At 45.1% G+C, this 27,942-nt stretch overlaps 1 protein-coding gene across 1 annotated transcript in view; it reads right to left on the reverse strand.

Moving 5' to 3' along the window:
• Positions 1–27,942, reverse strand: part of itga1 (integrin, alpha 1) — a 296,244-nt gene that overhangs the window by 124,147 nt on the left and 144,155 nt on the right. The window contains exons 11-15 of the mRNA XM_085965982.1: positions 27,583–27,727; positions 25,486–25,628; positions 22,907–23,050; positions 18,661–18,753; positions 3,580–3,783 (exon numbers count right to left, since the gene is read on the reverse strand). Of these exons, the coding sequence (XP_085822108.1) occupies positions 3,580–3,783; positions 18,661–18,753; positions 22,907–23,050; positions 25,486–25,628; positions 27,583–27,727 (729 nt within the window). The remainder of the gene's footprint in view (positions 1–3,579; positions 3,784–18,660; positions 18,754–22,906; positions 23,051–25,485; positions 25,629–27,582; positions 27,728–27,942) is intronic.

The raw sequence follows: 27,942 nt of genomic DNA on the forward strand, positions 1-27,942 counted from the left end.
ATTTTCAGAAGGGGTAGAATTAAATGTGCCGACTGTTTTTGGCGTTACTGTTTATTCAGCAGGAAGAGAGGCTGCCATTATCCCAATCACTCGGTTTCATTTTTTATATTTTTCCCCCCGTGTGACCAAAACCACTATTTCTGTGAGCTCAGGGATTAGGTCTGAGTCAACTAGAACTATATTTAATCATCACCCGCCCTCCCCCCAAAAAATAGCTGTTTTCCATCTGTAATTTTGTTATTCAGGTTGTATTATTTGAGAAAGCACATTAAATACTCAGAGTGTGGTGCAAGCACTCATTAAGGTAGAAACTATACCTCGTTTTGTCCGGTTTACGCAATGAGATCCAATTTCCGGGACCAACGTCCTGCGCCCCAAGGACACCTGAAAACTTCTGACCCAAATTGGGTTGCGCCATTTTGTTGGCATTCCCGAGGTCCCTTACATATGTAAATGAGGGGCCTAATGCCAATTTAGGTCACCTCTGTGACATTGGGCAGCGATGAGCAGGGCTGGTGTCGGGCCAGCCACGCTCACAATTGCTCAGCAAGAGTAAGTATTCCGAATGATAATTTTTACAAAAACCTTCCTGTGGAGCCAGTAGGAGCTGGAGTGCTCGGCCCGACTCCATAGACATTGTGATCACCAACCCCCACCCCCATCCTGTAACCTGCTCCAACCTCCCCTCCCGGGACTGATCTTTGGGTGCTTGCCTCGCTGGCAGTGGCCTGAAGATTTGTGGTGTTCAAAATGCCCGAGCTGCCTGTGGAGGCACAATGGGCACCGGCAGCTCACGCATGACATATTAACGAGTCATAAAGTCATAATGGCACAGAAGGAGGCCATTCCGCTCATCGAGTCCATGCCGGCTCTCTGTAGAGCAATCTAGTCAGTCCCATTCCCCCGCTCTATCCCCGTAGCCCTGCAAGTTTATTTCCCTCAAGTGCCTATCCAGTCTCCCCTTGAAAACATTCAGTGTTTCTGCATCCACCACTTCCGTCGGCAGCGAGTTTCAGGTCCTCACCACTCGGTGCGTAAAATAGTTTTCCCTCACATCCCCCCCTATATCTCTTGCCTAAAACCTTAAATCTGTGTCCCCTAGTCCTTGTACCATCAACTAGTGGGAACAGCCTTTCCCCCGTCGAACCTATCCAAACCCGTCATAATCTTGTACACCTCTATCAAATCACCCCTCAACCTCCTTTGCTCTAATGAAAACAAATCCAGCTTCTCCAACCTGTCCTTGTAGCTAAGATCCCCCATCCCCAGAACCATTCTGGTAAATCTGCTCTGCACCATCTCAAGGGCCTTCACATCCTTCCTAAAGTGTGGTGACCAGAACTGGACACAATACTCCAGTTGTGGCCTAACCAGCGCTTTATAAAGGTTCAGCATAATTCTCCACTTTTATACTCAATACCTCTATTTTTAAAACCCAATATCCCAGGAGCTGAATTCCAGAGGTGAGGTGAGAGTGACTGCCCTTGACATCAAGGCAGCATTTGACCGAGTCTGGCATCAAGGAGCCCTAGTAAAACTGAAGTCAATTGGAATCAGGGGGAAACGCTCCACAGGTGAAGTCATATCTAGTACAATGGAAGATGGTTGTGGTGGTTGAAGGTCAATCATCACAGCCCCAGGACATCGCTGCAGGAGTTCCTTAGGGCAGTGTCTTAGGCCCAACTATCTTCAGCTGCTTCATCAATGACCGTCCCTCTAACATAAGGTCAGAAATGGGGATGTTCGCTGATGACTGCAGTGTTCAACGCCATTCACAACTCCTCAGATAATGAAGCAGTCCATGTCCGCATGCAACAAGACCTGGACGACATTCAGGCTTGGGCTGATAAGTGGCAGGTAACATTCGCGCCACAGAAGTGCCAGGCAATGACTATCTCCAACAAGCGAGAGTCTAACTACCTCCCCTTGACATTCAATGGCATTACCATCACCAAATTCCCCACTATCAAAATCCTGGGGGTTACCATTAACCAGAAACTTAACTGGACCAGCCACATAAATACTGTGGCAACAAGAGCAGGTCGGAGGCTAGGTATTCTGCGGCGAGTGTCTCACCTCCTGACTCCCCAAAGCCTTTCCACCATCTACAAGGCACAAGTAAGGAGTGTGATGAAATACTCTCCAGTTGCCTGGATGAGTGCAGCTCCAAGAACACTCAAGAAGCTCGACACCATCCAGGACAAAGCAACCTGCTTGATTGGCACCCCATCCATCAACTTAAACATTCACTCCCTCCGCCACCGTCGTACCGTGGCTGCAGTGTGTACCATCTACAAGATGCACTGCAGCAACTCGCTAAGGCTTCTTTCGCAGCACCTCCCAAACCCGCGACCTCTTCCACCTAGAAGGACAAGGGCAGCAGGTGCATGGGAACACCACCACCTCCAAGTTCCCCTCCAAGTCACACACCATCCTGACTTAGAAGTATATCGCCGATCCTTCATCGTTGTTGGGTCAAAATCCTGGAACTCCCTACCTAATAGCACTGTGGGAGTACCTTTACCACACAGACTGCAGCGGCTCACCACCACCTTCTCAAGGGCAACTAGGGATGGGCAATAAATGCTGGCCTTGCCAGCGATGCCCAGATCCCATAAACGAATAAAAAAAATGTATATGCTTTGCTAACCACTCTCTCAATATGTGCTGCCACCTTCAGGGACCTATGCACACTAACTCCCAGGTCCCTCTGTCCCTGCACACTCTAAAACTGTGCCATTAAGTGTATATTGCCTCTTCCTGTTCCTTCTGCTAAAATGCATCACCTCACACTTCTGTGTATTAAATTCCATCTGCCACTTGTCTGCCCATTCTGCTAGCCTTTCTATGTCCTGCTGCAGTCGATTGGTATCATCCTGACTACTTGCCACACCCCCAAGTTTGGTGTCATTTGCAAATTTAGAAATTCTACTTTGTATTCCAATATCCAGGTCATTTATATATATCAAAAAAAAGCAGTGGCCCCAGCACTGACCCTTGGGGAATACCGCTGTCTACCATCCTCCAGTCTGAAAAACAGGCATTTACCACAACTCGCTGTTTTCTGTCCTTCAGCCAATTCCTTACCCAAGCTGCCACAGACCCACCTATTCGGTGAGCCTCAATTTTGTTAACCAGCCTTCTATGTGGTACTTTGTCAAATGCCTTCCTAAAATCCATGTAGACAACATCCATTGCATTCCCTTCATCTATCCTCCCTGTTACGTCATCAAAAAATGAGTCTCTTGGTTGGGCTCAGCATTGCCTGCACACAAGTTTACATCACACTGAGTGAATTGCACTTTAAAAAAATTATTATTTGTCACCTAATTTGAAGAACTGAAGACTTGCCCTCCACCAAACAGCAGAAGTCATGGGAACAGTTAAAAAAATTCTCAAGGAATTTACCTAAAATTGGCCCATTTTATAAATGTTCATTGCTTTTTTTGTCTATTTTCTGAATGTCTGTTTGCACTCCCCATGGTGTGTTTTTTTGGTAATACTAATGAAAATACTGTTCTATGTATGTAATCTGGAGAATAAATAATTAATAATTTTCAAGTTATATCAACACCAAACCTGTGAATATTTTTTGTTAATGGTTGTGCCAGATCCATGGAAGAGGTAGACAGCACCCTGGTGGTTGTCTTCCAAAGGCGCTCCAATCACAACATCATTGTAGTTATCCAGGTTGAGATCGGAAACTGCAGTTATGGCTGTTCCAAAGCGGGAACCACATGGTTGTCTGATGGGATGGGAGCATTTCTGGTCTTCAGCTGTAGCCTATTAAAAGCACCACTGATAATATAGCAAATGCTGATAGTCTTAATATGCACAATAAATATGAAATCATTTTTATTAGAAACTTTTCTGACTTTTTTCTATTTTCCAATGAAAATACAGAAAGCCCTGTCATATCGTATAAAGATTATTGACAGATATCAGTGATATGAACCACCATTCATATCCTTGCATATACAATGACTATATCAAAACCATGAGTATATACAATATAACTGAAATATGTACATTCGTGGATACACATTGGCTAACAGTCAAATGCCCAGTTTATTCAATGGATGAGTGTACCTGATCACTCACAGATGAGAAAATATCTGCATGCCTGAGACTACAGCCATGTTTTGTTTGCTATCCCCACATTTTTGCTTGTCATTTGCAAATACCTACAAAAGGGACCATGGTCAAATACCAGGCTGGGGCTGGGCCTGGGCCTGGGCCTATATGCACAGACCACACAAATGTGTATTTCTAATACTCTCCTCATGGATTGTGGGAATTTGTATGCCCAATCTGTACTGGGGGGAAATTAACATATGGCCTGTTTGTACCAGGTGCCATACTGCAATGCCCACAATCTTGTTACTGTCACTTCAAAAACCTTCAAAACTACTCTCTCTGTTCAGACAATACAGTTGCAAATATGTGAAGTTAGTATAGAAGGATGGAGTAAAGAATCTAAACCAGAAAAGTTAGTCTTTTCTTTTTTTAAATGTTTCATCAGTAATATACACCCTAAGAGACCTTACACGTACAGTTTTGAATGCTGAGATTGCTCTGCCTTCACTAAGAAAAAGCAAGAGAAACCGCTTACAAATCAGTCAGCCGGTCCTGCCCATTAAACCTTGGCTAACCTGTGAAAAAGGCCCAATCTGGGGGATTTTGCCTTAAGTAAAATAACTGTTTATCCAGGAGGGATTTTCAATGGAAGCTTTCTAGACATACACTTATATCCCAGCATGCACACTTACCTCTACCAGTTCTGTCTCAACGTAAAGACAAGCCTACTGATCTCAAAAGTAGAATTTAGTCCATCTCCAATTCAGTCAGATAGTTTGTACCTCAGTTTCTCTCATAAGTAAATCTGATTGGTCTAGTCCACACTAGGTTCAGTTAAATGTAATGTTAAGCCTACAAGTCATTTTAGACATTACTGAATGTGAAGCAGAAAGTTTACTTGGTTCAAATTGTCTTGCTCAAATGCATGTAAAGTGCAGCCTGCTGAAGTAGGCTTGATTTTGTGTGTGGTAATCTTTGATTCCTGCATGGCATAACTTAATTAATAGCCTGCTTTTCTGTGTCCTAAGCCAGTTTTGTTTTATCTAACTGCATTTAACAATCCATTTGAATTTGGCAATAAAAAGGATGTGTGTGTATTCTCAATCTGAGAATGGTGCATCGACGGCATAGGGACCCTTGAACGGCACAAATGAAAGAGGCAATTCTGGAGTAATTAACTGGGAATTTTACGCTGCTCCACTATTACCTGCATTGAAAACAGTTTGAAGCTAATTAGCATAGCTCCGCCTCATTAAAATCAATGGCAAATGCTATTTTCCTGTATTTTAGCCAGTTTCCACACAACTGGCACTTAACCTGTAAAGTACTGTAATAGTCTAGGTGGCCTGGCAGCAGTGAAGCATTATTTATTGCTTCAATATCATCTTTAAACTCCCAGTTGTTAAAAATGTATTACTGTTGCAAAGCTTAAACAAATAGGATCTTTGAGTATCCTGGGATTTTCAATTTTAACATTACCACACCATGGCTGGAATTTTCTGGAGGAAGGCGGGTTGGGGCGGGTGGGCTCCAATGCAGTCGGGAAACCTGGGAGGCCGGGTTTCCCACAGGCCCTGCTGACTTTAACAGCAGGGTCTGATTTGCATGTGAGGCCTTGGTTTCCCGCTCGCAGCCAGCCAGATTGATAGGCTGGCTGGCTGTGGGTGGGTAGGCCTGCGGCTGCATGGAGCAGGGAGAATGGTTTCATGTGAGGGCTGGGCCGGGCAATGTATTGGGGGGTGGGGGGGGGAGACAACTGGGGATCGGGGCCAGGGGAGCATCAGGTGGGAGGAAGGACTGGGGATTGGGTGGCGGGGAAAGGATCGGGGGAGGGGGAGCGAGGACTGGAGATCAGGGCTGGGGAAAGGATCGTTGGGGGGTGGGGGGAGCGAGGACTGGGAATTGGGGCTGGGGAATGGATTGGGGGGAGGGGGCAGATGATCGGGGGGAGAGTCAGGCAAAGATCGGGGCCGGATGGTCAGGGTGGGTGAATAGTAGAACGGGGCCGGCCACTGGAGGATTGTGGCCGGCCTCAGCATCATCGTTGGGGGAGAGGAGGGTGGTGGGGGGTGGGGGGAGGCCTGGGGTGGTGATTGGAGGCTTCGTGAGGGGGTCTCCAATCACGGGGGGGTGGGTTAGGCAGGGACCCTGAATCCAGGAGGTAGGTCTAAAGGCACTTACCACCTCGCTTTAACTGCCGGGTTTCACGGATTGTGTGAAACCCGTCCACATGCAGTTAAAAACAAAATGGAGATTAAAAATTGACATTCCATCCCCTGGGAGCTGGTTGGCTACCCACCCCCACTCCCGCCTCCGTTAAAACCGGAAGTGGGCGGGTTGGAGGCTGGAATCCCATTTTTGACAATTTAACTACCCCCACGCTCCAAACCCAAACTCCAAATTTAGGTTAAAATTCTGGCCATGTCCAGAGCCCATTCAATTGAGGAGGTCATTTTCAGAATGTAAATGATCCCTTCTCTGTTTTTCCACAGTACTTAACTTCACTAAAACCACTGACACAACAAACATATCTTTTCCAATAACTCTAATTTGCTTATTAATCACTATTGTTTCAGTTATGAATAAATTGATGTATTTATACCTCAAAAACATTTCAAGCCCATCTACTCAGAGGAAATTCAGCATGTCACTATGCAAACCTTTGCTGTGCTCAAAGATTTGCAACCTTTAGTCCTATTCAAACCCAGAACTTTTCAATAAGTTCAAAATTCAAAGTTAGCTTGTTTGGCTGATTTTATGCCCTCGTAATCCACGACAATAAAAGTCAATAATTATTTTATTTCTAAATTATTAATAATTTATAAAGTAGGAACATGAAGTGGTCTGAATTTGGAGATCACACAGCAGGAAAACTGAACAAAAAATTTGATATGTGACACTACATCTTAATATAATTGTAAATTAAAGATTATTTAAGAAGATCCACTTCCATTCACTGAAGCGCTCCCGAGGGCTCCGGATGGTGAATGATCCCTTACTTCAGCTGAGTGCCTGATTTGTCACTATGCTCACTACAGCGTATTCTAATGAGAAAACTTGCAAAATTTGGACCAAGTTAGCAATGTGGGGATCAGTGTAATAGACAATGCGATTTACAGCGTACGTTGCCAATCTCGCCAATGCGGACAATCTGGGCCATTCAGTTGCTGATCAGTGTTAAATTGAAAATGTTATCCTGTCAGAAGCCTAAAGATTATTTGTAACAACTAATATTAGAAATATTTTTCAATTTAGTTATTCTGCAATCCCGTACTCCCAGTAAGGAATAGCTCTTACAGGCACTGAGAGTTGGAAAATCAGGGCTATAATGTTGTAACCCTGTCTCCGACCCACACTCCCTGTGAGCACAACTTCCCCACTGGGAGTTTAGGAGCACAGAATCACCCCTTAAATTTATTGTAGGTGCGTAAAGTATGCATAACATGTCCACATCTGTTTAACAGCACACTGGGGTGGAAATTCCTTTAGGCCCGTTTTCAAGTCTGAAATGGGTGAAGCGCACAGAGTGCTCACCCCAACATTATTTGGGCCAGCTGCCATCGCCTGTTGCACCTCCACAGGCAGCTCGTTCATTTAAAACCAACGAATTTTGGGCCGCTTGCCTCACCAGCAGTGCCCTGAAGTTAAGTCCTGGGAGGCACAGTGAAGCGGCAATGAGCAGGGAGGGTACCGATTGTTGTGTATGTACCTTTAAGAGAATAACTGGTCTCAGACTGCACTACCGGCAGTGACCACCCCTGTATAAAAGGCGCTAGAGAGCCTCTGTTTTGTTAGATCCGTTTATGCCTTTCACCAGTAAAGTTCTGTTTGTTTCTCTCCTGCTAGTCCGTGTCTCAATCATTCACGGACTTAACATTGGCGACGAGGTAGAAAGAACTTACCTGCAACTCAGCAGCAGCTCTGACGACGTTGAAGGTCGGAAGAAAAAGAAAAAAAAAAATAGAGTCCATTGAAACTCGAGGAACGGGCGTCGACCGTCAATCATCGGGTTCAAGGCTTTGCAGGAGCGACTTTCCAGAGCCAGGCTGGGTTCCTCGGTCCGTGGTTTCCCAGCTAATCGGGCTGGTCGCAGGTAGTGCTCTGATCCTTCCTGGGCTGCAACGGGGCCGGGCAGCGAGTCGGGAAGCAAGGAGAGAGAGAGAGGGTGGAGCATACAGGGCGCGGCCGGTGTTTCGAAGCTGGGCAGCGTTCGGAAAACAGAAGAGGGAGGGAAGTGTTCAAGAGGGTCCGCTCCACGACGGGAAGATAATAAAAGAAAACGAATTAATATTTAACGTGCAGGAAACCGTGGAAAGCAGCGCTAACAACAGCGGGGAAGAAGGAAAAGCGCGGGAGGCGCCATTTTGTTAAATCGGAGAAGAAGGCAAAGCGCGGGAGGCGCCATTTTAGATTTGCAAGATGCCGAAGACTGGCTGTATCACTGCTTTTGATAATACATTAGAGGACTGGACCACGTATGTGGAAAGAGTAGAGGTATATTTCGAGGCAAACGATATAGCGGAGGGGAAAAAGGCATCGGTATTGTTAAATTTAATGGACGCTAGAACGTACGGCCTATTGCGGGACCTGATTACTCCAGCCAAACCGAAGGCGAAGAGTTTTAACGAAATTGTTGCTGTTCTACAGGAGCACTTAAACCCTGCACCGCTGTTGATAGCAGAAAGATTTAAATTCCACAGGAGAACTCAGCACAAAGATGAGAGCAATGCTGAGTATCTTACGGAACTACGCAAGCTATCAAAGCACTGCCAGTTCGGAGCAGGACTGGCAGATACCCTACGGGACAAATTTGTCTGTGGACTCCTGAGTGAAGGAACACAGAAGTTACTCGCAGAAAAAGAGCTGACGCTAGATAAGGCTTTCAGCGTGGCAGTATCGTATGAAGCAGCAGCCAGGGGAGCTGCAGAAATTCAACAAAAACCACAGGAATACAGCGCCCACAAAATGACACGGGGATTTGCAAAATGTTATCGCTGCGGCAGAACAAACCATGACCAGAAGGACTGCTGGTCCAAAGACAAAATATGCAGACAATGCGGGAAGATTGGACACATTGCATGAGTTTGTAGGTCTGGGAAGAAGACCAGCGACAACAAAAAGGCTACTAAGGAACCGTACAAGAAAGTACAAAAGATGACGGACAGTAGTTCCGAAGACCAGATGAGCGATAGTGAATCCGAGAACAGGAGATTAAGCTGTCTCAAACTTCACAATGTAATCGCAAAAGAGGATCACCGAACCATTTGGGTCACCCTCACGATAGCAGGGTCCCAAGTTAAAATGGAATTGGATACAGGATCAGCGCTAACTGTCATGAATCGACGAGACTATGAGCGGCTATTTTCACACATACCCTTGAGAGAGACATCCATCGTCTTGACGACGTATACGGGGCAAAAAGTATACCCCAGAGGAAAAATAAGGGTGCCTGTCGAATACAATGGCAAGAAAATACGGAAATTGTATCTCTACATACTGCCAAATGGTGGACCACCGTTATTGGGACGGGAATGGATCAGGAAGATAAACTTAGATTGGCATTCCATTCATGCAATGACGGTGGACGGTAAAAAAGATGAAGACGTCACTCCTGGACGATTGTCAACAATCTTAGCTAACGCCAAAGAGGTATTTCAACAAGAACTGGGCACGCTTAAAGGCGTAACCGCCTCGTTAAAAATAGAAGAGAATGCAGTTCCCAAGTTTTTCAAATCGAGACCGGTACCATATGCAATTCATCCAGCCGTCGAGGCAGAGCTGGAGAATCTGGAGAAGGCGGGCGTGTTGTCTAAGGTCGACTGGAGCGAGTGGGCGACACCCATCGTTCCTGTCATGAAAAAAACGTTAAGCAATAAGTCCGGAGAGCCAAGGAAGATTCGTATCTGTGGGGATTTCAAGGTGACGGTGAACCCTGTCCTTCACACAGTACAATATCCTCTTCCAAGGATAGAAGACATCTTCGCCTCACTGTCTGGAGGGAAGCGTTTTACAAAAATTGACCTAGCACAAGCATATTTGCAGATGGAGGTTGAAGAGTCCTCTAGGAAGTATCTCACGATAAACACTCACAAAGGTCTTTACCAATATCATCGATTGGTATTCGGAGTAGCATCGACTCCGGCGATATGGCAAAGAGCGATGGAACAAGTCCTGCAAGGGATTCCGGGGACTCAGTGTTACTTGGACGACATCCTTGTAACAGGTGAAGATGACAGTGAACACCTTAACAACCTAGAACAGGTGCTCACTAGACTACGGGAACATGGGCTGCGAGCCAACCGCCCCAAGTGCGAATTTTTTAAGAAACAGATATCATATTGTGGCCACGTGATTGATGAAGAGGGGTTACATAAGTCCCCTGACAAAATTGAAGCGGTTGTTAAGGCCCCAGCGCCTGAAAATGTGTCACAACTGAGGTCATTCCTCGGGTTGGTGAATTACTATCATAAGTTTTTGCCGAATTTGTCGACAATTCTGCATCCACTGAACGCCCTGCTATGAACGGGGGTAGCATGGAAATGGAGCGATGATTGTAAACGTGCTTTTCAGAAGAGTAAGGACTTAATCACTTCGAAGGAAGTATTGGCTCACTACAACCCAGCACTGCCAATCAAGCTGGCGTGTGATGCGTCTCCCTACGGCATTGGGGCGGTACTGTCACATAAATTCCTTAATGGTTTGGAGAGGCCGATAGCTTTTGCGTCACGCTCGTTAACCTCTGCCGAGCGTAACTATGCCCAGATTGACAGAGAGGCCCTCAGCCTAGTGTGGGGGGTGAAGAAGTTCAATCACTATCTGCACGGTCAAAAATTTACTCTACTAACCGATCATCAACCTCTTGTCTCCATTTTCAACCCTCAGAAGGGCGTACCGATAATGACAGCACAACGGCTGCAGAGATGGTCCCTTTTCCTAGGGGCACACCAATATGACATCGAGTACAGGGGAACTAAACAGCATGGAAATGCTGATGGATTGTCACATCTACCGTTGCCGACGGTGGAAGAAGAAGACCTTGCAGTGGATCCAATGGATTTATTCCACTCGACCATAGTCGAATGTCTCCCTGTGACGAATGCAAACATAGAAAAGGAAACACGGAATGACCCGACACTATCACAGGTCTATGATTTAACGGTGAAGGGATGGCCAGCACATGGCGAACCACTGCTGCCAGCATTTTCGTCAAGAAGAGAACAGCTGTCAGTGTGCAGAGGAACCTTGATGTGTGGATCCAGAGTAGTAATTCCACCTAAGTTGACGGATAGAGTGCTCAATGAGCTTCATGGGTGGGGTAAAAATGAAGAGCTTAGCCAGAGCATTTGTGTGGTGGCCGGGAATCGATAGAGAAATCGAAGAGATGACCAAGAGCTGTGCAGGATGCCAGAAGGTCCAAAACGCCCCACCACAAGCTCCTCTGCATCCATGGGAGTTGTTAAGTCTGTGTGTTCCAGTTGTATTAAGATTAATTACTGACACAGACTACAAGAATAAAGTTCAACAGGTCTTTACTAGTTGGAGGTCAGGACTATACTAAATACAATATCACTACACAGTACTTATATACCGGTGGTCACCACCGGTATTACGTATACAGCAGCCAGAGAAAGTAGTACATCTCTTAAGGTGGAACAGGCTTAAGTTCTCTTAAGGTGGAACAGGTTACATACACCACAATCCTCCCTTTTTAGCTTAACAGTCATATCCCCATTTAACATAACATAATAACATATATAACTTCAGGTATAAACAGTTCAAAGGTTCAGTCTCTCAGGAGGCCTTCTGATTCGGTTTGGATAACGCCTTTCAGTGGTCTCTGATTCTTGTTGCTGAGGTGACTCTTCTTGTTGGTTTCCTATGTATTGGATGTCATCATCAGGTACAGTCCCTGCCGAGGTAGATGCTTCAGGTTCATTAACGTCTTCCACAGTTGTCTCTGTCGCAACCATGGGTTCGACCCTTGCTCTTGATTCTACCAGTTGATCCACATGATGCCTTATCACATTGTTACGAATATCTACTGTGTACATCAGAGGTCCTTGTCTGGCCCGAATTGTTCCGGACTGCCATTTTTCGTTTCCATAGCCCCTTGCCAACACTGGTTGTCCTACGTCGAAACTTCGAGTGGACTTGTTATTAATATGCCGGAACTGTTTGTTTTCCACTTCCCTCCGCACATTTGGTTTTAACAAGTCCAACCTGGACCGCAACCTCCTGTTATAAAACATCATGGCAGGACTTTGGTTAGTCACTGCATGAGCGGCGTTTCGATATGCCATTAGGAAATTGTCCACCTTGTGTTGGAACGGAATCTGATCATCGTTCATGGCCTTTATTGCCTTTTTGAATGTTTGGACAAATCTCTCGGCCAACCCGTTTGTCGCCGGATGATATGGGGCAGAGGTATAATGTTTCACCCCATTCTTCTTTAAGAATTTTTGGAATCCTTCTGACACGAACTGTGGTCCGTTGTCCGAACATATCTGTTCTGGCAATCCGTTCCTTGCGAATATTGTTCTTAACACCGCAATTGTCTTTTCTGAAGTAGTGGTATTCATCTTGATCACTTCTGGCCATTTGGAATGTGCGTCCACCGCAATTAGGAACATGGAGTCCATGAATGGACCAGCAAAGTCAATATGTACGCGTTGCCATGGGGCTGAAGGCCATTCCCATGGGTGTAGCGGTGCGATCGGAGGTGCATTTTGCACTTTTTGGCACCCAGCGCAGCTTTTTGTCAACTCCTCTATCTGTTGGTCAATGCCCGGCCACCATACATAAGCCCTAGCAAGACTTTTCATCTTAACTCCCCCCAGATGACCTTCCTGCAGTTCCTTTAGAACTCTTTCCCGTAACTTGGGAGGAATAATCACTCTTGTCCCGTACATCAAAGTACCATGGCAGATGGACAGCTGGTCTCGCCTTGCCGAGAATGCCGGTAACAGAGGATCACCATGTGTTGGCCATCCCTTCACTGTCACCTCGTAAACTCGGGACAGTGTCGGGTCGTTCCTGGTTTCTCTTTCAATACTTGCATTGGTGACTGGTAAACACTCGATGATGGTCGAATGAAATAACTCAACAGGGTCAACTTTCGTCGTCTCTTCTGCTTCAGGTAGTGGCAGGCGCGACAGCCCATCAGCATTGCCATGCTGCTTTGTACCTTTGAATTCTATTTGATATTGATGTGCCCCTAGGAAAAGGGACCATCTCTGGAGTCGCTGTGCTGTCATCACCGAAACACCCTTCTTAGGGTTAAAAATGGATACCAACGGCTGATGGTCTGTCAGAAGTGTGAATTTTTGGCCCTGCAGGTAATGATTAAACTTCTTCACTCCCCATACAAGGCTGAGAGCCTCCCTATCGATCTGCGCATAGTTGCGCTCAGCGGAGGTCAATGATCTGGATGCAAACGCGACTGGCCTTTCCGTGCCATTTGGCAACTTGTGTGAGAGTACTGCCCCAATACCATATGGAGAAGCATCACAAGCCAACCGAATAGGCAGTGTCGGGTTGAAGTGAGCCAACACTTCATCTGAGGTGATCAATTCTTTGCTTTTGTGAAATGCCTTCTTACAGTTTTCGCTCCATTCCCATGGTACCCCCTTCTGTAAAAGAGCGTTCAGCGGGTGCAGTACCGTGGATAGATTCGGTAGAAACTTATGGTAATAGTTAATCAATCCCAGAAACGACCTCAACTGAGAGACATTATCCGGAGCAGGAGCCTTTACAACTGCCTCTATCTTGTCAGGAGACTTATGAAGCCCCTCCCGGTCAATGACATGACCACAGTACAAGATCCGCTTCTGAAAGAACTCACATTTCTGCCGATTAACTCTAAGTCCATACTCTTTCAGTCTGTTGAGCACCAGTTCCAAGTTTGCGAGGTGTTCTTCATCACCATCACCTGTAATCAGAATATCGTCCAGGTAACATTGTGTGCCTGGAATTCCCTGTAATACCTGCTCCATGGCCCTCTGCCAAATTGCCGGAGCCGATGCCACTCCAAAAACCAGCCTATTATACCGGTACAAACCTCTATGCATGTTGATCGTGAGGTACTGGCGTGACTCTTCTTCAACCTCCATCTGCAAGTACGCCTGCGCCAGGTCTATCTTGGTGAAGTGTTTCCCGCCAGACAACGAAGCAAAAATATCCTCAATCCGCGGAAGCGGATACTGCACCGTGTGAAGCACCGGATTAACGGTGATCTTGAAATCTCCACAGATGCGTACCTTCCCTGGTTCTCCTGGCTTGTTGCTCGAAGGACGTTTCATAACAGGAACAATGGGCGTAGCCCACTCACTCCAATCTACCTTAGACAGTACACCTGAACGTTCTAGCGCTTCCAGTTCCGCTTCTACAGTAGGTCGTATTGCATAGGGTACCGGTCTGGCTTTGAAAAATTTTGGTTGTGCATGTTCATCAATCTTGATGTTTGCCGTAATTCCTTTCAGTGTTCCCAGTCCTTGCTGGAACACCTCTTTAGCATCATCCAATATTTTGGACAATCGTTTAGGTTTGACATCTGTTTCCCCGGAATCTACCATTAGTGCCTTCAAGGAGTGCCAGTCCATATTCATTTTCCTAATCCACTCCCGTCCCAGTAGTGGTGGACCTCCTTCAGGTAGCACATATAAGTCCATTACTTGGCTTTCTTCGCCCTTGTGGACCACTTTACCTCTATCTTTCCGATGGGGTACACTCTTTGCCCCGTGTATGTTTTCAATATAATCTCCGTATCCCGTAGGGGAATATCACAGAATCACAGAATCACAGAAACCCCACAGTGCAGATAGAGGCCATTTCGGCCCATCGAGCCTGCACCGACACATATCCCAGCCGGTCCCCGTAACCCCTACACCAACAGATATCCCACCCCTATCCCCGTAACCCCGCGTATTTAATCCCCCTAACACTAAGGGTCAATTTTATCATAGCCAATCAACCTAACCCGCACATGTTGGAATAACCTTTGTAATCTTGACCGTCAATGCCGATCCAGTGTCCAATTCCATCTTTACTTGGACTCCTGCTATCTGAAGAGTGACCCAAATTGTCTGGAGATCTGCATCCTTACCAACGTTGTGTACTCTTAAGCTACCCAGTTCATTACTGCTAGCGTCTGAATCTGACTTCTGTTCGTTCGAACTGGTCTTTGTCACCTTGTGCACCTTTATGTATTTTCCTTGCGGTGACTTTTTGTTGCTGGTCTTCTTTCCTGACCGGCATACTTTAAGCTATGTGGCCAAGCCTGCCACACGTTCTGCATTCTTGGTTTTTAAACCAACACTGGTTCTGATCGTGTGTTGTCTTTCCACAACAATAACATTTTACAGTACTCAAACCCAATTTATTTGTACTGAGTTCCGGTGACCGTAGCTGCATTACTGCCGTGCCTCTCGCTGTGGCTTCGTGTGCTGCTGCCATAGTGACCGCTTTCTCAAGCGTCAGCTCATTCTCCTCGAGCAGTCGCTTTTGTGTATCTTCTTTTAATAATCCACACACAAATTTATCTCTTAGTGCGTCTGTCAGTCCCGTTCCAAACTGACAGTACTTTGCTAGCTTACGCAATTCCATTAAATATTCAGCATTGCTTTCATCCTTCAGCTGCCTTCTGCTGTAAAATTTAAATCGTTTCGCTAGCATCAGCGGCGTGGGGTTTAGATGATTTTTCAGGACAGTAACAATCTCCTCGAACGTCTTATCCGCCGGTTCATCTGGTGATAAAAGGTGTTTCAATTGCCCGTATGTCTTCGCACCCATTAAGTTTAATAAAGTTAGTGCTTTCTCTGCATCTGGGATTTTATTTGCTTTACAATAATTTTGTATGCGTTCTACATACATGGCCCAATCTTCGATGTCGCTATCAAAGGTATTAATGTTCCCATGTTTCGGCATCATTGCAATTTATTTTATCCCAAGATGGCGGCTTCCCGCTCTTGTCTTCGTCCTCCACCTACAAAATGGCGGTTTTCCCGCGCTTGGCGGTCTTCACCCACTGGCTGCAATGGCGTTTGGCGTGCCGCTGCTGCTCCCCTTTCCCAGCAGTTAGTAACTCCCCCGACGCTGTCTCCGCTTCACCGCGGCTCCCTCGGGCATTCGCGCTTCCCCGATGTCACGCCTCGCAGCCCTTCTTGCAGCCCGGTTATTAGCACCGGCTGCGTTCGCCTTCACCGCGGTTCTCGCGCCTTCAGTCGCCCCAGACGCTGCGCCTTTTTGGCCCGAAAGCGGCCCGGCCCATATCACCAGCCACGATCGATGTCCCCGCGCTGCGCCTTTCGGCCCGAATGCAGCCCGGCCCTTATCTCCGGTTGCGATCGATCTCACCGCCCTTATTCCTCCGTCTTCCTCCCCCCGTCTGTACAGCCAACGCGGCCGACTTTCTGCTCGCGTCGCTGACCGGCTTATCCACCACCGAGGTAGAAAGAAGATAGCTGACTGCCGCTGATGGAGGCTCCGAGTTCAGGATGTCTTCTGCACTCCGGGTTCTCGATGCCTGCCACGCGACGTGTCTTCCAGCAGGGTGATGAGGGTGGATGCCTCTCTTCGACGCCCGTTCTGTGGACGAAGCCGCCGTGGATATAAACTGCCGCAGGGTAAGAATCGGACTCGTCGCCACTGTTAAGTCTGTGTGTTCCAGTTGTATTAAGATTAATTACTGACACAGACTACAAGAATAAAGTTCAACAGGTCTTTACTAGTTGGAGGTCAGGACTATACTAAATACAATATCACTACACAGTACTTATATACCGGTGGTCACCACCGGTATTACGTATACAGCAGCCAGAGAAAGTAGTACATCTCTTAAGGCGGAACAGGCTTAAGTTCTCTTAAGGTGGAACAGGTTACATACACCACAGGAGTGGCCCTCATCCCCATGGCAAAGGGTGCACATTGATTTTGCTGGTCCCTTCATGGACTCGATGTTTTTAATTGCGGTGGATGCACATTCAAAGTGGCCAGAGGTAATAAAAATGTCCTCAGCCACCACAGAAAAAACTATCGCAGTTTTACGAACCATATTCGCCAGGAATGGGCTGCCTGAACAGATTTGCTCTGACAATGGACCACAGTTTGTGTCTGAAGAGTTCCGGAGATTCTTAAAGAACAATGGTGTTAAGCATTACACATCTGCCCCATATCATCCAGCCACTAATGGATTGGCCGAGAGGTTTGTCCAAACATTCAAGAAGGCTATCAAGGCAATGTGTAATGAAGGTATACCCCTACAACACAAGGTGGACAACTTCTTGTTTGCCTACCGGAATGCGACACATGCAGTTACCAACCAAACTCCAGCCATGATGTTCTTCAATCGAAGACTACGATGCCGCTTGGATTTGGTTAAGCCAAACGTCCGAAGAGATGTGGAGAACAGGCAGTTTCAGAATATGAATGAAAGGCCGACCAGGAGTTTTAAGATAGGTCAACCAGTTTTGGCCCGGGACTACCGCACTGAGAAATGGCAGCCAGGAACGATTTGTACACGACAAGGACCTCTCATGTATACCGTGGACGTTGGGGAGAGCATTGTAAGACGCCATGCTGACCAGATTCTAGAGTCACTGGAAAACGTCAACTCCACACCACGATCTGATACACCTGGTAATGAAATCGACGTTCCAATTGCAGCTACCGCAGAACCGGTAATATTGGAAGCAGATGAACCAAACAACGACATTGATTTCGACTCAACATTGCCAGAAGAACCTGATACTCCAAAGAGGCGTTATCCAGACAGAATCAGGAAGCCTCCTCAAAGACTGAACTTATAATTGCTTAAACTTAACCAATGTATCTAGCAACAGTAATTGTGATTGTAATTCGTTATCATTAGTGTTAAATGAATGTTATGTACTGTTTATCTAAAAGGGGAGGAATTGTTGTGTATGTACCTTTAAGAGAATAACTGGTCTCAGACTGCAATACCGGCAGTGACCACCCCTGTATAAAATGCGCTAGAGAGCCTCGGTTTTGTTAGATTCGTTTATGCCTTTCACCAGTAAAGTTCTGTTTGTTTCTCTCCTGCTAGTCCGTGTCTCAATCATTCACGGACTTAACACGGATCACCACTACTTTGGAGTCGGGAGAACATTGCTACTCCTCCTGCATCTGCAGGAATGATTCTTGAACTTAAAGAAAATGACCTCTTGTTTGTTGCCGCTGCTGAGGTCGCAGCGACCACTGAAGAATCCTGAGCAGGCTCTGCTCTACTCATCGCACTTCTGTGCTGGCAAGGGGGCCTAAAACAGGCATTAGGCCCGTTATTTACATATGTAAGAGGCTTAACATCAGGCAGTCACCAGGAACGCCTGAAAAATGGCCAGATCCAATATCAGCTCAGACACCCTTTGAGTGCAGGGTGCTGGTCCCCAAAATTGTTCCTTGCGGTGCCCATTTTACACCCATAAAACGGGTACAATTTCTGCCCCATTGGATAACTGTTAAATTTGATCAAAAAGCAAAAACAAAAGTGGGGAAATATACAAGATAAAATTATTTCAATATTATTTTAAAATCAAGTTTTCAACAGAACACAATAGTTTTTTTTCTTACCTCACTGAATCTGCCTGCACGAAGACCCAAAGCAGAATGGCAACTGCACTGCTGTTTTAATGGCTCAAGGATCATTTGGTATTGAAACTTGTTCTAAAAAAAAGGAAAGGAAGAAATGAAGAATGAGATGTGTGATAGCGTCCTACTTTAACTTGTATTTAAGTGTGTACGAGGCTGAAACAAATGTTCATCACAATTTGCCAAGGCCAAATTTTTACGGGGGTAGGATGGCTTAAGATTCTATGCTCCTCTAATATAGTTGCAAATTCATTGAAAGCCTATTGCCTAATGCCTCTATACTGTAAGGGACAGAAGTGGAGAAATGTTTCTCTTATAAAAGTCAGATTTTGGTGTCTGGTTTACATTTTTCAAAATTCTAGCCATAAATCACAACCTACATTCAAAATCAGATCAAGGTCAACTCTAATTCAACAGTGTACTACTCTTTGTCATTGTGTGATTGTTAAGAAGATAGAAGATGTAAGGAAAGTTATTCCTGGTTCCTTTGGGCAGAATTTGTGCATATGTCATAGGGTTTTCTCACACTATTTGCAGCATAGTGAGTCTTTTCTTTCATATAGATTATTTAAATCCTGTATTTTTTATCATTATAAAGTTTACATGAAGCAACATTCCCCAATGAAAGACATTTCTCATTTTGGTAAAGTTTCACAGTAGCCTTGAATTTGTCAAAATGAAAAATAAATATTCAATTTAAATTTGCAAGCGACGAGACTTAAATTGAGAAATTTTATTTGTTTAATGAATGCTTCTAATGGCAGATGTTTTGATAGTACTGAACCTGCAGCTTAGCTTTGAGAAAGATTTTAAAAGCCCAATTTGCTTCTTTGCTCAGAGTCATGTCTTCACAGATTAGCAATGAACCCTGCTACTTGAGATAATATCAACTAAGTTCACTTCTACAGCTCCTCTCAGCCCCATAACCACTACCCCTGAAAAGAACAAGAGCAGCAATGTCATGGGAATACAATCACCTCCAAGTTTCACTCCAAGTCACACACCATCCTGACTTGCACGTACATTGCCAGTCCTTCATCAACGCTGGGCGAAATCCTGAAATTTCCTACCCAACATTTTTTTAAAATTCATTTATGGGATGTGGGCAATGCTGGCAAGGCCATCATTTATTGCCCATCCCTAATTGCCCTTGAGAAGGTGGTGGTGAGCTACCTTCTTGAACCGCTGCAGTCCGTGTGGTGAAGGTACTCCCACAGTGCTGTTAGGTAGGGAGTTCCAGGATGTTCACCCAGCGATGATGAAGGTTCGGCGATATATTTCCAAGTCAGGCTGGTGTGCAACTTGGAGGGGAACTTGGAGATGGTGGTGTTCCCATGCGTCTGCTGCCCTTGTCCTTCTAGGTGGAAGAGGTCGCGGGTTTGGGAGGTGCTGCCGAAGAAGCTGTGACGAGTTGCTGCAGTGCATCTTGCTGATGGTACACACTGCAGCCACGGTATGCCGGTGGTGGAGGGAGTGAATGTTTAAGGTGGTAGATGGGGTTGTTGATGGTGGGGGATTCGGCGATGGTAAAGCCATTAAATGTCAAGGGGCGGTGGTTAGACTCTCGCTTGTTAGAGATAGTCATTGCCTGACACTTCTGTGGCACAAGTTTTACCTGCCACTTATCAGCCCAAGCCTGAATGTCATCCAGTTCTTGTTGCATGCAGGCATGGACTGCTTCATTATCTGAGGAGTTGTGAATGGCACTGAACACTGTGTAGTCATCAGCGAACATCCCCATTTCTGACTTTATGTTGGAGGGAAGGTCATTGATGAAGCAGCTGAAGATGGCTGGGCCTAGGACACTGCCCTGAGGAACTCCTGTAGCGATGTCCTGGGGCTGTGATGATTGACCTTCAATCACCACAACCACCTTCCTTTGTGCTAGGTATGACTCCAGCCTGTGGAGCATTTTCCCCCTGATTCCAATTGACTTCAGTTTTACTAGGACTCCTTGATGCCACACTCGGTCAAATGCTGCCTTGATGTCAAGGGCAGTCACTCTCACTTCTCCTCTGGAATTCAACTCCTTTGTCCATGTTTGGACCAAGGCTGTAATGAGGTCGGCAGATGAGTGGTCTTGGCGGAACCCAAACTGGGCATCAGTGAGCAGGTTATTGGTGAGTAAGTGCCGCTTGATAGCACTGTCAATGACACCTTCCATCACTTTGCTGATGATTGAGAGTAGATTGATGGGGCGATAATTGACCGGATTAGATTTGTCTTGCTTTTTGTGGACAGGACATACCTGGGCAGTTTTCCACATTGTCGGATAGATGCCAGTGTTGTAGCTGTACTGGAACAGCTTGGCTAGAGGCGCAGCTAGTTCTGGAGCACAAGTCTTCAGTACGATAGCCGGGATGTTGTTAGGGCCCATAGCCTTTGCTGTATTCAGTGCGCTCAGCCGTTTCTTGATATCACATGGAGTGAATCGAATTGGCTGAAGACTGGCTTCTGTGATGGTGGGGACCTCAGGAGTAGGCTGATATGGATCATCCACTCGGCACTTCTGGCTGAAGATGGTTGCAAACACTTCAGCCTTGTCTTTTGCACTCACGTGCTGGACTCCACCATCATTATTACCAGAAGGATTACATCAGTACAAGAAGATGGCCCATCAACAGTTTCTTAAATTAACTAGGGATGGGCAATAAATATGGTCTTCCCAAAGCTGCCAACATCCCAAAAACAAATATAAAAATCAAGATTTTTAGCTCCAAATATCCTGAATTGGGTCCACTTCTAAAGACCTAAATTTGTTTTTTTGGATTTGGATTAATTTTAAATGAAAAAAATCAAATGCACAGAGTGTTCAAAGGACACTTAAACCACTAAATTCAGCAAAAGTGATATAATTAAGATAAGTCACAGGATTTTATGATTCACTGAAAATTAAACCATGGGTGATTCAAGCTTAAATATTTATATTTATTCTATAGACTCATGAATTACGCAGAGAATGTAATACCAAATCTTGTCATGCATTTTCTATAGAAACTACATGAGGAAAGGTTCACAACTATTGTTTATATCTCAGAAATAAATTCGAGCTTTATATCCAGTGCCATTTATTGGCTAGAAACTACAGTTGGTGATGATATTATATAAAAACACTTATATCAAGTTCTTTCTCACATACTTTAACAGAGGCATTAACCTGTTGGAGTTAAAGGGGGAGAAATTCGGTATCGCCCCGTTGGGGGCGCAATTATCGGCCGGGCGCAAAGTTTAGCGCCTGGCGCTAATTAGCATCTCCGACTGCAAACTTGGCTTCTATCATCCTTGAAGGTGATTGGAGCACTAAATCAGACACTACACACCTCTCTTAAGGCTCTAACACTGAGGAGCGAGGCGCTACCTCAGAGCGCTGGCGAAGCTCATGTGATGTCAGTTAGCAATGGAACACAGACACAATGGCGCTGGCCAGTTCTTAAAGGGGAGGGTTGATCTTGCTCTCCATCCGCACCCTGCTCATTGCAGCCTTGAATCTTGGCCTGGACAGACCTGTACATCAATTCTGTTGGAAAGAACAATGGAGAGGCCCAGGGAAAGAGCTCAGAATGCAGCCCCCATTGTCTCTTCTAAATCAAAATGAACCGGCAAAGTGCTGCTCAGTACCCCAAACTGCTTCACACAGTGTTGAATCTCTCCAGAAGTCTCTCTCTCTCTCAGAATGTGTGGTGCAAAAATGTCGCTGACAAAAAAAGACAGGAAGCGGTCGCCTTTAAATAGCGCTCCCCCAGTCGCTTCCCGACTGCAAAACGTTCCCCTCAACCTGTCGTTGCTGGCGGCAGGCAGAAATGCAGGGGGCGCCACTCAATATCTGGTCTGGGGCGCTCCGGGGCATTGCATGTTTGACTGACGTCACGATCTGCAGGCGTAGGAGATCGTGGTGGTAGTGTTTAGCGCCGCCGCAAAATATCTGGTCAATTTCGCGAGCGGCACAAACATTGCCACGCCCGAGCGCTAGTTGCTTTGCGACCCGTTAGCGTCCCGACGAAGTTAGTGCCCCAAAGGGGGCGCAACTCAATTTCTCCCCCATAATATATTACTAGGCCATTTCCCACAATAATATGGTCAAATGATTCATAGGGAGGGTATATTAAGGAATAATTTTGCAGTTTTAAAGTGGAATTATTAGGATATTAAGTGCTTGATCTGATTTTATAATACGCCTGTGTCTGTGTACTTGATAACTGATGTATATTGTTTAAATTTACAGTATTACCTCTTTTAAATTGTATACGTAAACTCTTCCTTGCTCTTCTTTCTCAGTTCCCATATACATAGGAGCTCCAACCAGAAGAATATCAGTTATTGAATCTTTATTGATGTCAACAGTGCACACAGTGCTGCCAAAGTATGAACCAATCTGAAAAAGGAAATGGCATTTATATCAGACAAACAGAAAAAGCTGCTGCTTCCCTCACCATGGGCCGTATATTCCGATCCCTACGGGTGAGTACGAGCTGTGTACACACCCATAGGGACATCGGAAATGCCGATTGCAGGCATGTCAAGCGCATGCGCTGAAAACCAGCATTTCCAATCTGTCAAGAATCCTCTTGACAGATCGGATGCCTGCCCTAGAGAAGGGCCTCTGCAGGGGGAGAGTTCCACTTTCTGGTGAACCTCCGCCTGCAGAAAACCCTTAGAAATCTTACGCCTGGTAAAAGGCACAAGGCCTGCTTTTATCAGCATAAGAGTTGAAAAAAGTAAAGAAAAGATATTTTCACTCATTTATCATTTTAAAATACTTTAAAAAAAGGTAAGTTTATTTTTAGCCCTGTAAAAAACTAATTTTTTTTTCAAAAAATAAATTTTTGTTTTAAATATTTAAGCTATTGTAATTTTAACTCATTTTAAAAATGTGATTTAAAAAAATGATTTAATGTTTTACAGTGTTTTTGGGGTCTATCTGTCAAGTGTATGAAGGGAGATTCCCTTTTTTGATTGGCTCCCCATGGCCCGCGTGATCCCAGGGATGCTTGCGAACCGCATGCACCTCTGGGATACATGGGCCCTGCACATTTCGAGTTGGAGAGGCCCAGGAGCGGAAGTGTCCGAACCTCGGGAGCTCTCAGGTAAGTCTGTAAATTTTTTCCAGATCAGAGGCCTCCGCACGCAGGAAGCCTCCGATCGGAAAATACGGGCCCATGTATCTGATTCAGCCTGAGGCTGCGGTTGGCGACATAGCTCCTGACCATAACTTGTTATTGTGGCAGAAAGAGCTGCATATTTAGACCAGGGCTGTACAACTGGTAGCAACACCATGAAAATGGATGAAACTGATAGTTGGTAGTATTACCGACTCAGCCCTAGTCAACCGGCCTACCCACTTCACTAAAAATGATTACTTGGCCTTTAATGCTAGCAATGAGATTGGAGAAAATCTAATGCCTGACAATATTGCAGATTTATTACTACCACACGTGTAACCTACAGGTACCATGACAGGTAAACCCACAATATAGGAGCAGCTGTTGGATTTGCTTTTTGTGAGATATGAATATAGCTCTCTTCTACCAGACAAAGCCAGTGTGGAAATACCATCATCTGAAAGTTTTCCTCCAAATCACACACCATCCTGATTTGGACATATCTCATTGTTCCAGCAACTATTCGAGTTTGTCAGCCGTGGCTCAGTTGGTAGCACTCTCACCTCTGGTTCAGAATGGTTGTGGGTTCAAGTCCCACTCGAGACTAGATTACAAAAATCTAGGCTGACAATCCAGTGCAGTACTAAGGGAGTGCTGCACTGTCAGAGGTGCCGTCTTTCAGATGAGACATTAAGCCAAAGCTCTGTCTGTGCTCTCAGGTGGACGTAAAGGATCCCATGGCATTATTTCGAAGAATAGCAGGGGAGTTATCCCTGGTGTCCTGGCCAATATTTATCCCTCAATCAACTTTACAAAAAATAGATTATCTGGTCATAATCACATTGCTGTTTGTGGGAGTTTGCTGTGTGCAAATTGGCTGCTGCATTTCCTACATTGCAACAGTGACTACACTTCAAAAGTACTTCATTGGCTGTAAAGCATTTTGGAACGTCCTGAGGTAGTGAAAGGTGCTATATAAATGCAAGTCTCTCTTTTTTTAATATCCTAGAATACCGTACCTAACATCAGTGTGGAAGCACAAAGAGCACAAAGACTATAGTCGTTAAAGAAGAAGGCCATCACTAACTTCTCAGGGCAACTAGGAATGGGGAGTAAATGCAGCCTTGCCATCATGGCCCACATCCCAACAACAAATTTTTAAAAAGTTAGCTGAAGAAATTTCAACAAAACGAGAATCCAGCTAACAAAACTGGATTCAATGCTTCTTACAGATCACATTACCATAGCTGCAATCCATATTTAATTGGAGACACCTGTATAAGTTTCCAAGTGCCCCACTTCCTGTAACTCTAAATGACACTCAGCTTTTACTGATTATCATGTCAATAATGTACAAAAGGCTCTGATTTCTCATGTGTTCTCTAGGTAAAACCAATGTGAGAGTTTACTTTAAGGTCTAATATAACATTAGGTTGTTACATGACAACCTCCTGGTCTGAACTAGGATTTGGGGGGAACAAGTTTTAAATTTAGATAATTAACAAAGAACATGGAACCCTCTTACACCCTCTCTTACGTTACAACATAAAATTTGATTAAACTAAACAATAGAGTAAAAAAAAATTAAAATTAAAATAATTAAACTCATATGTTTAACATGATGCAGAAATACTATCACAACTTTCAAAGGGATAGAGCTGAGCAGAATGGTGACTCAAAATATCACACAATTATATTAGTGAAATACCTGTTCTCCTTTCAGGGTCTGTACAATGCTCGTTTTCTTTCCCTTTGAAGTATAAATAATAACTTGTCCGGTATGATTGTATCGAGGCTGTCCAGCAACATACCACACATCTCCAGCAACTGAGACAGAGCTCAGAGAGTAACCTAAATATTGGGAATCGATAGACTTTAATGAAAGTTCAGACAGAGTGTCTTATGGAGGTTTCAATGCTCTGAAAAGTGCACCAGTGTGCTATAAAAACTCTACTCAGTTTACCAGATTTATAGCATATACCACAAATATCTGAAAGGTTATTCTGCTGTATCACTTGTTTTATAAGATGATAAAACAGAAGGTGGAAATAAATTGGAATATCTTTTTATTCAGATATACCTGTTGTGGAATTAATATACCCCTATTAGTACCACAAGTCTAGAATTTTTAGTTGCAGTCATAACACTTTATGACAAATTTGTGCGACTAACACAACAGTTCTTTTAATCCGAGGTTTATTTTACTGAGGTTTCATCTACTTACTGCAAGGAACTTCAGCTAAGGCCAGGAAAATATCTGCAGGAATGGGAAGTGTGCAACAATTGAATTTGTTAAAATGAGGTTCAACTCAGCAACAATCAATGATAAATTGGCCCATCCTTCCAAAATGAATAATCCTAAAATAAATCTTGTTGAAGTAAAATCGATCTCCTAGAATAATTCACCATCCAGAATACAGGTGCGTAAAGCTGGTCTATGGTCCATAATAAATACAAATTTGCAATAAAAGCATTTACCATAGTGTACCAGTTGTTTTTGTGTCTTTGCTCTCTTTCCTAAAGTGTAAAGCAGCAGAAAAATTTGCAGACTGATTAACAGCCTGACAGGTTGAGCTGTGAAGGCTCCTTCCAGCTGTATACCAGCAGATAGGACAGTGTTATGGGATCCCACAATGCATATGATGAGGGGGGTTGGGGGTGGGAAGCACTTACACTCACACAAGTATCCTACTGGACGTCAACCCAGAGTTCAGAGCTCTGGGGCGAGACTTTCGGGGAGCCGTCAGGCGGGGTTTCAGGCGTGTGGGGGGGGGGAAATCCTGAATTTGGGGGTCCCGCCACCATCCCGCCCAAAACCCCGCCCCACGTAAGTTTCAGGGGCAGCAGGTACCCGCCCTGCACTGGGACCCGCCGAAACCAGGTGGGAAGAGATTAGTGCCAATTAACTGCCTGTTAACAGGTAGTTAACAGGCAGTTTTTAGCCTAATCCCTATTTTGAGGGGTTTCGTGTGGGATTCCTGATGGCTCCAAACCACGCCAGGTTAGAGCAGTCGGGCCGTTGGGTTGAAGGAGTTGGAGGGGTCGCGATGTCAGCGCTCAGGTGAGTGATGGGTGCATGAGTGCAAAGGTAAGTGTGTTTGGTGTGTCTAAAGTGTGTAAAGAACTTTTACTTACCTGTACTTACCTTAGCAGCCTTTCTTCCTGTAGCCATTGGGAGCGCACCACTCAGCCGGAACTGAAAGCTGAACGGCTGCGATCTGTCAAAAGTGACAGCCTTTAGCTTTGAGTGCCGGTGAGAGTTCTAACTGAGTCTGTGCAGAATGACTCAGCTTAGAACTCAGAGTGTCAGTGTTTCACAGCTTCAAACAGCTGTGAGACACTGATATTTCATCTGTCAAGAACTCTTGACAGAGGAAATTGCAGTCTGTGATGTCACCTGTTGCCGGGTGGCCTTTAATTGGCCTGCTGAGCCCGCTGGGTGGGCTCAACAAGGTCAATCAAGGGAAATCGCGCGGATTGGCCGGACGTTGAAGTAGGTGGGTCAAAAACCCGAAAGGGGAAGTCCCGTCTTCTTCCCAACAGGTTCGGCAAAATCTACCCCCTGGTCTCCACTTGCCAGGATTGTCTGGAGTGGGTGTCAAACCTTGCAACTTCTGACTCAAGAGGTGGGAAAGCTACCAATAAGCCAAAGGTTCACGCCACACCAACTAATCTTTCACAATGATGATAAACTGTGATTTTTGTAATTAATCTATCTCAGAAAGTCACATTTTTACCAGTTAATACTCTTAATTTAGGAAGTCTAAATTTTGTACCTGAGGCTGCAGCTCAATGCTTTTCATACCTAAATATCCAGCAAGAGGTTCATTACTTTCTTCTGATTTGCCTAAAAATGCCTCATTGTCAGGGATGACTGCTTCAGTGTTATTCAGCATAATGACTGTTCCATTCCAATCATAGGCTCCAACAGCTCCTAACATGATGTTGTCCTAGTGTGTAGAATGAGGAAACCACACAAGAAGCTGTGATATAATTTCACACTCGAAAAATAAATACTAAATAATCAATGCTTAAATAGTCAGACTAGCGGAGTTAACAGTTGGAAAGGGGAAGCTGCAGTAAATAATAATTAAAGAGGGAGTTTTCCAATTGGTACCCTGGCACTGTTACACAGAATTGCTATTATATTTAACACCACTTTGTT

Source organism: Somniosus microcephalus, chromosome 2, assembly GCF_052327205.1.
Source record: "Somniosus microcephalus isolate GS21.2 chromosome 2, FLI_Smic_1.0, whole genome shotgun sequence".
Classification (NCBI taxonomy): domain Eukaryota; kingdom Metazoa; phylum Chordata; class Chondrichthyes; order Squaliformes; family Somniosidae; genus Somniosus; species Somniosus microcephalus.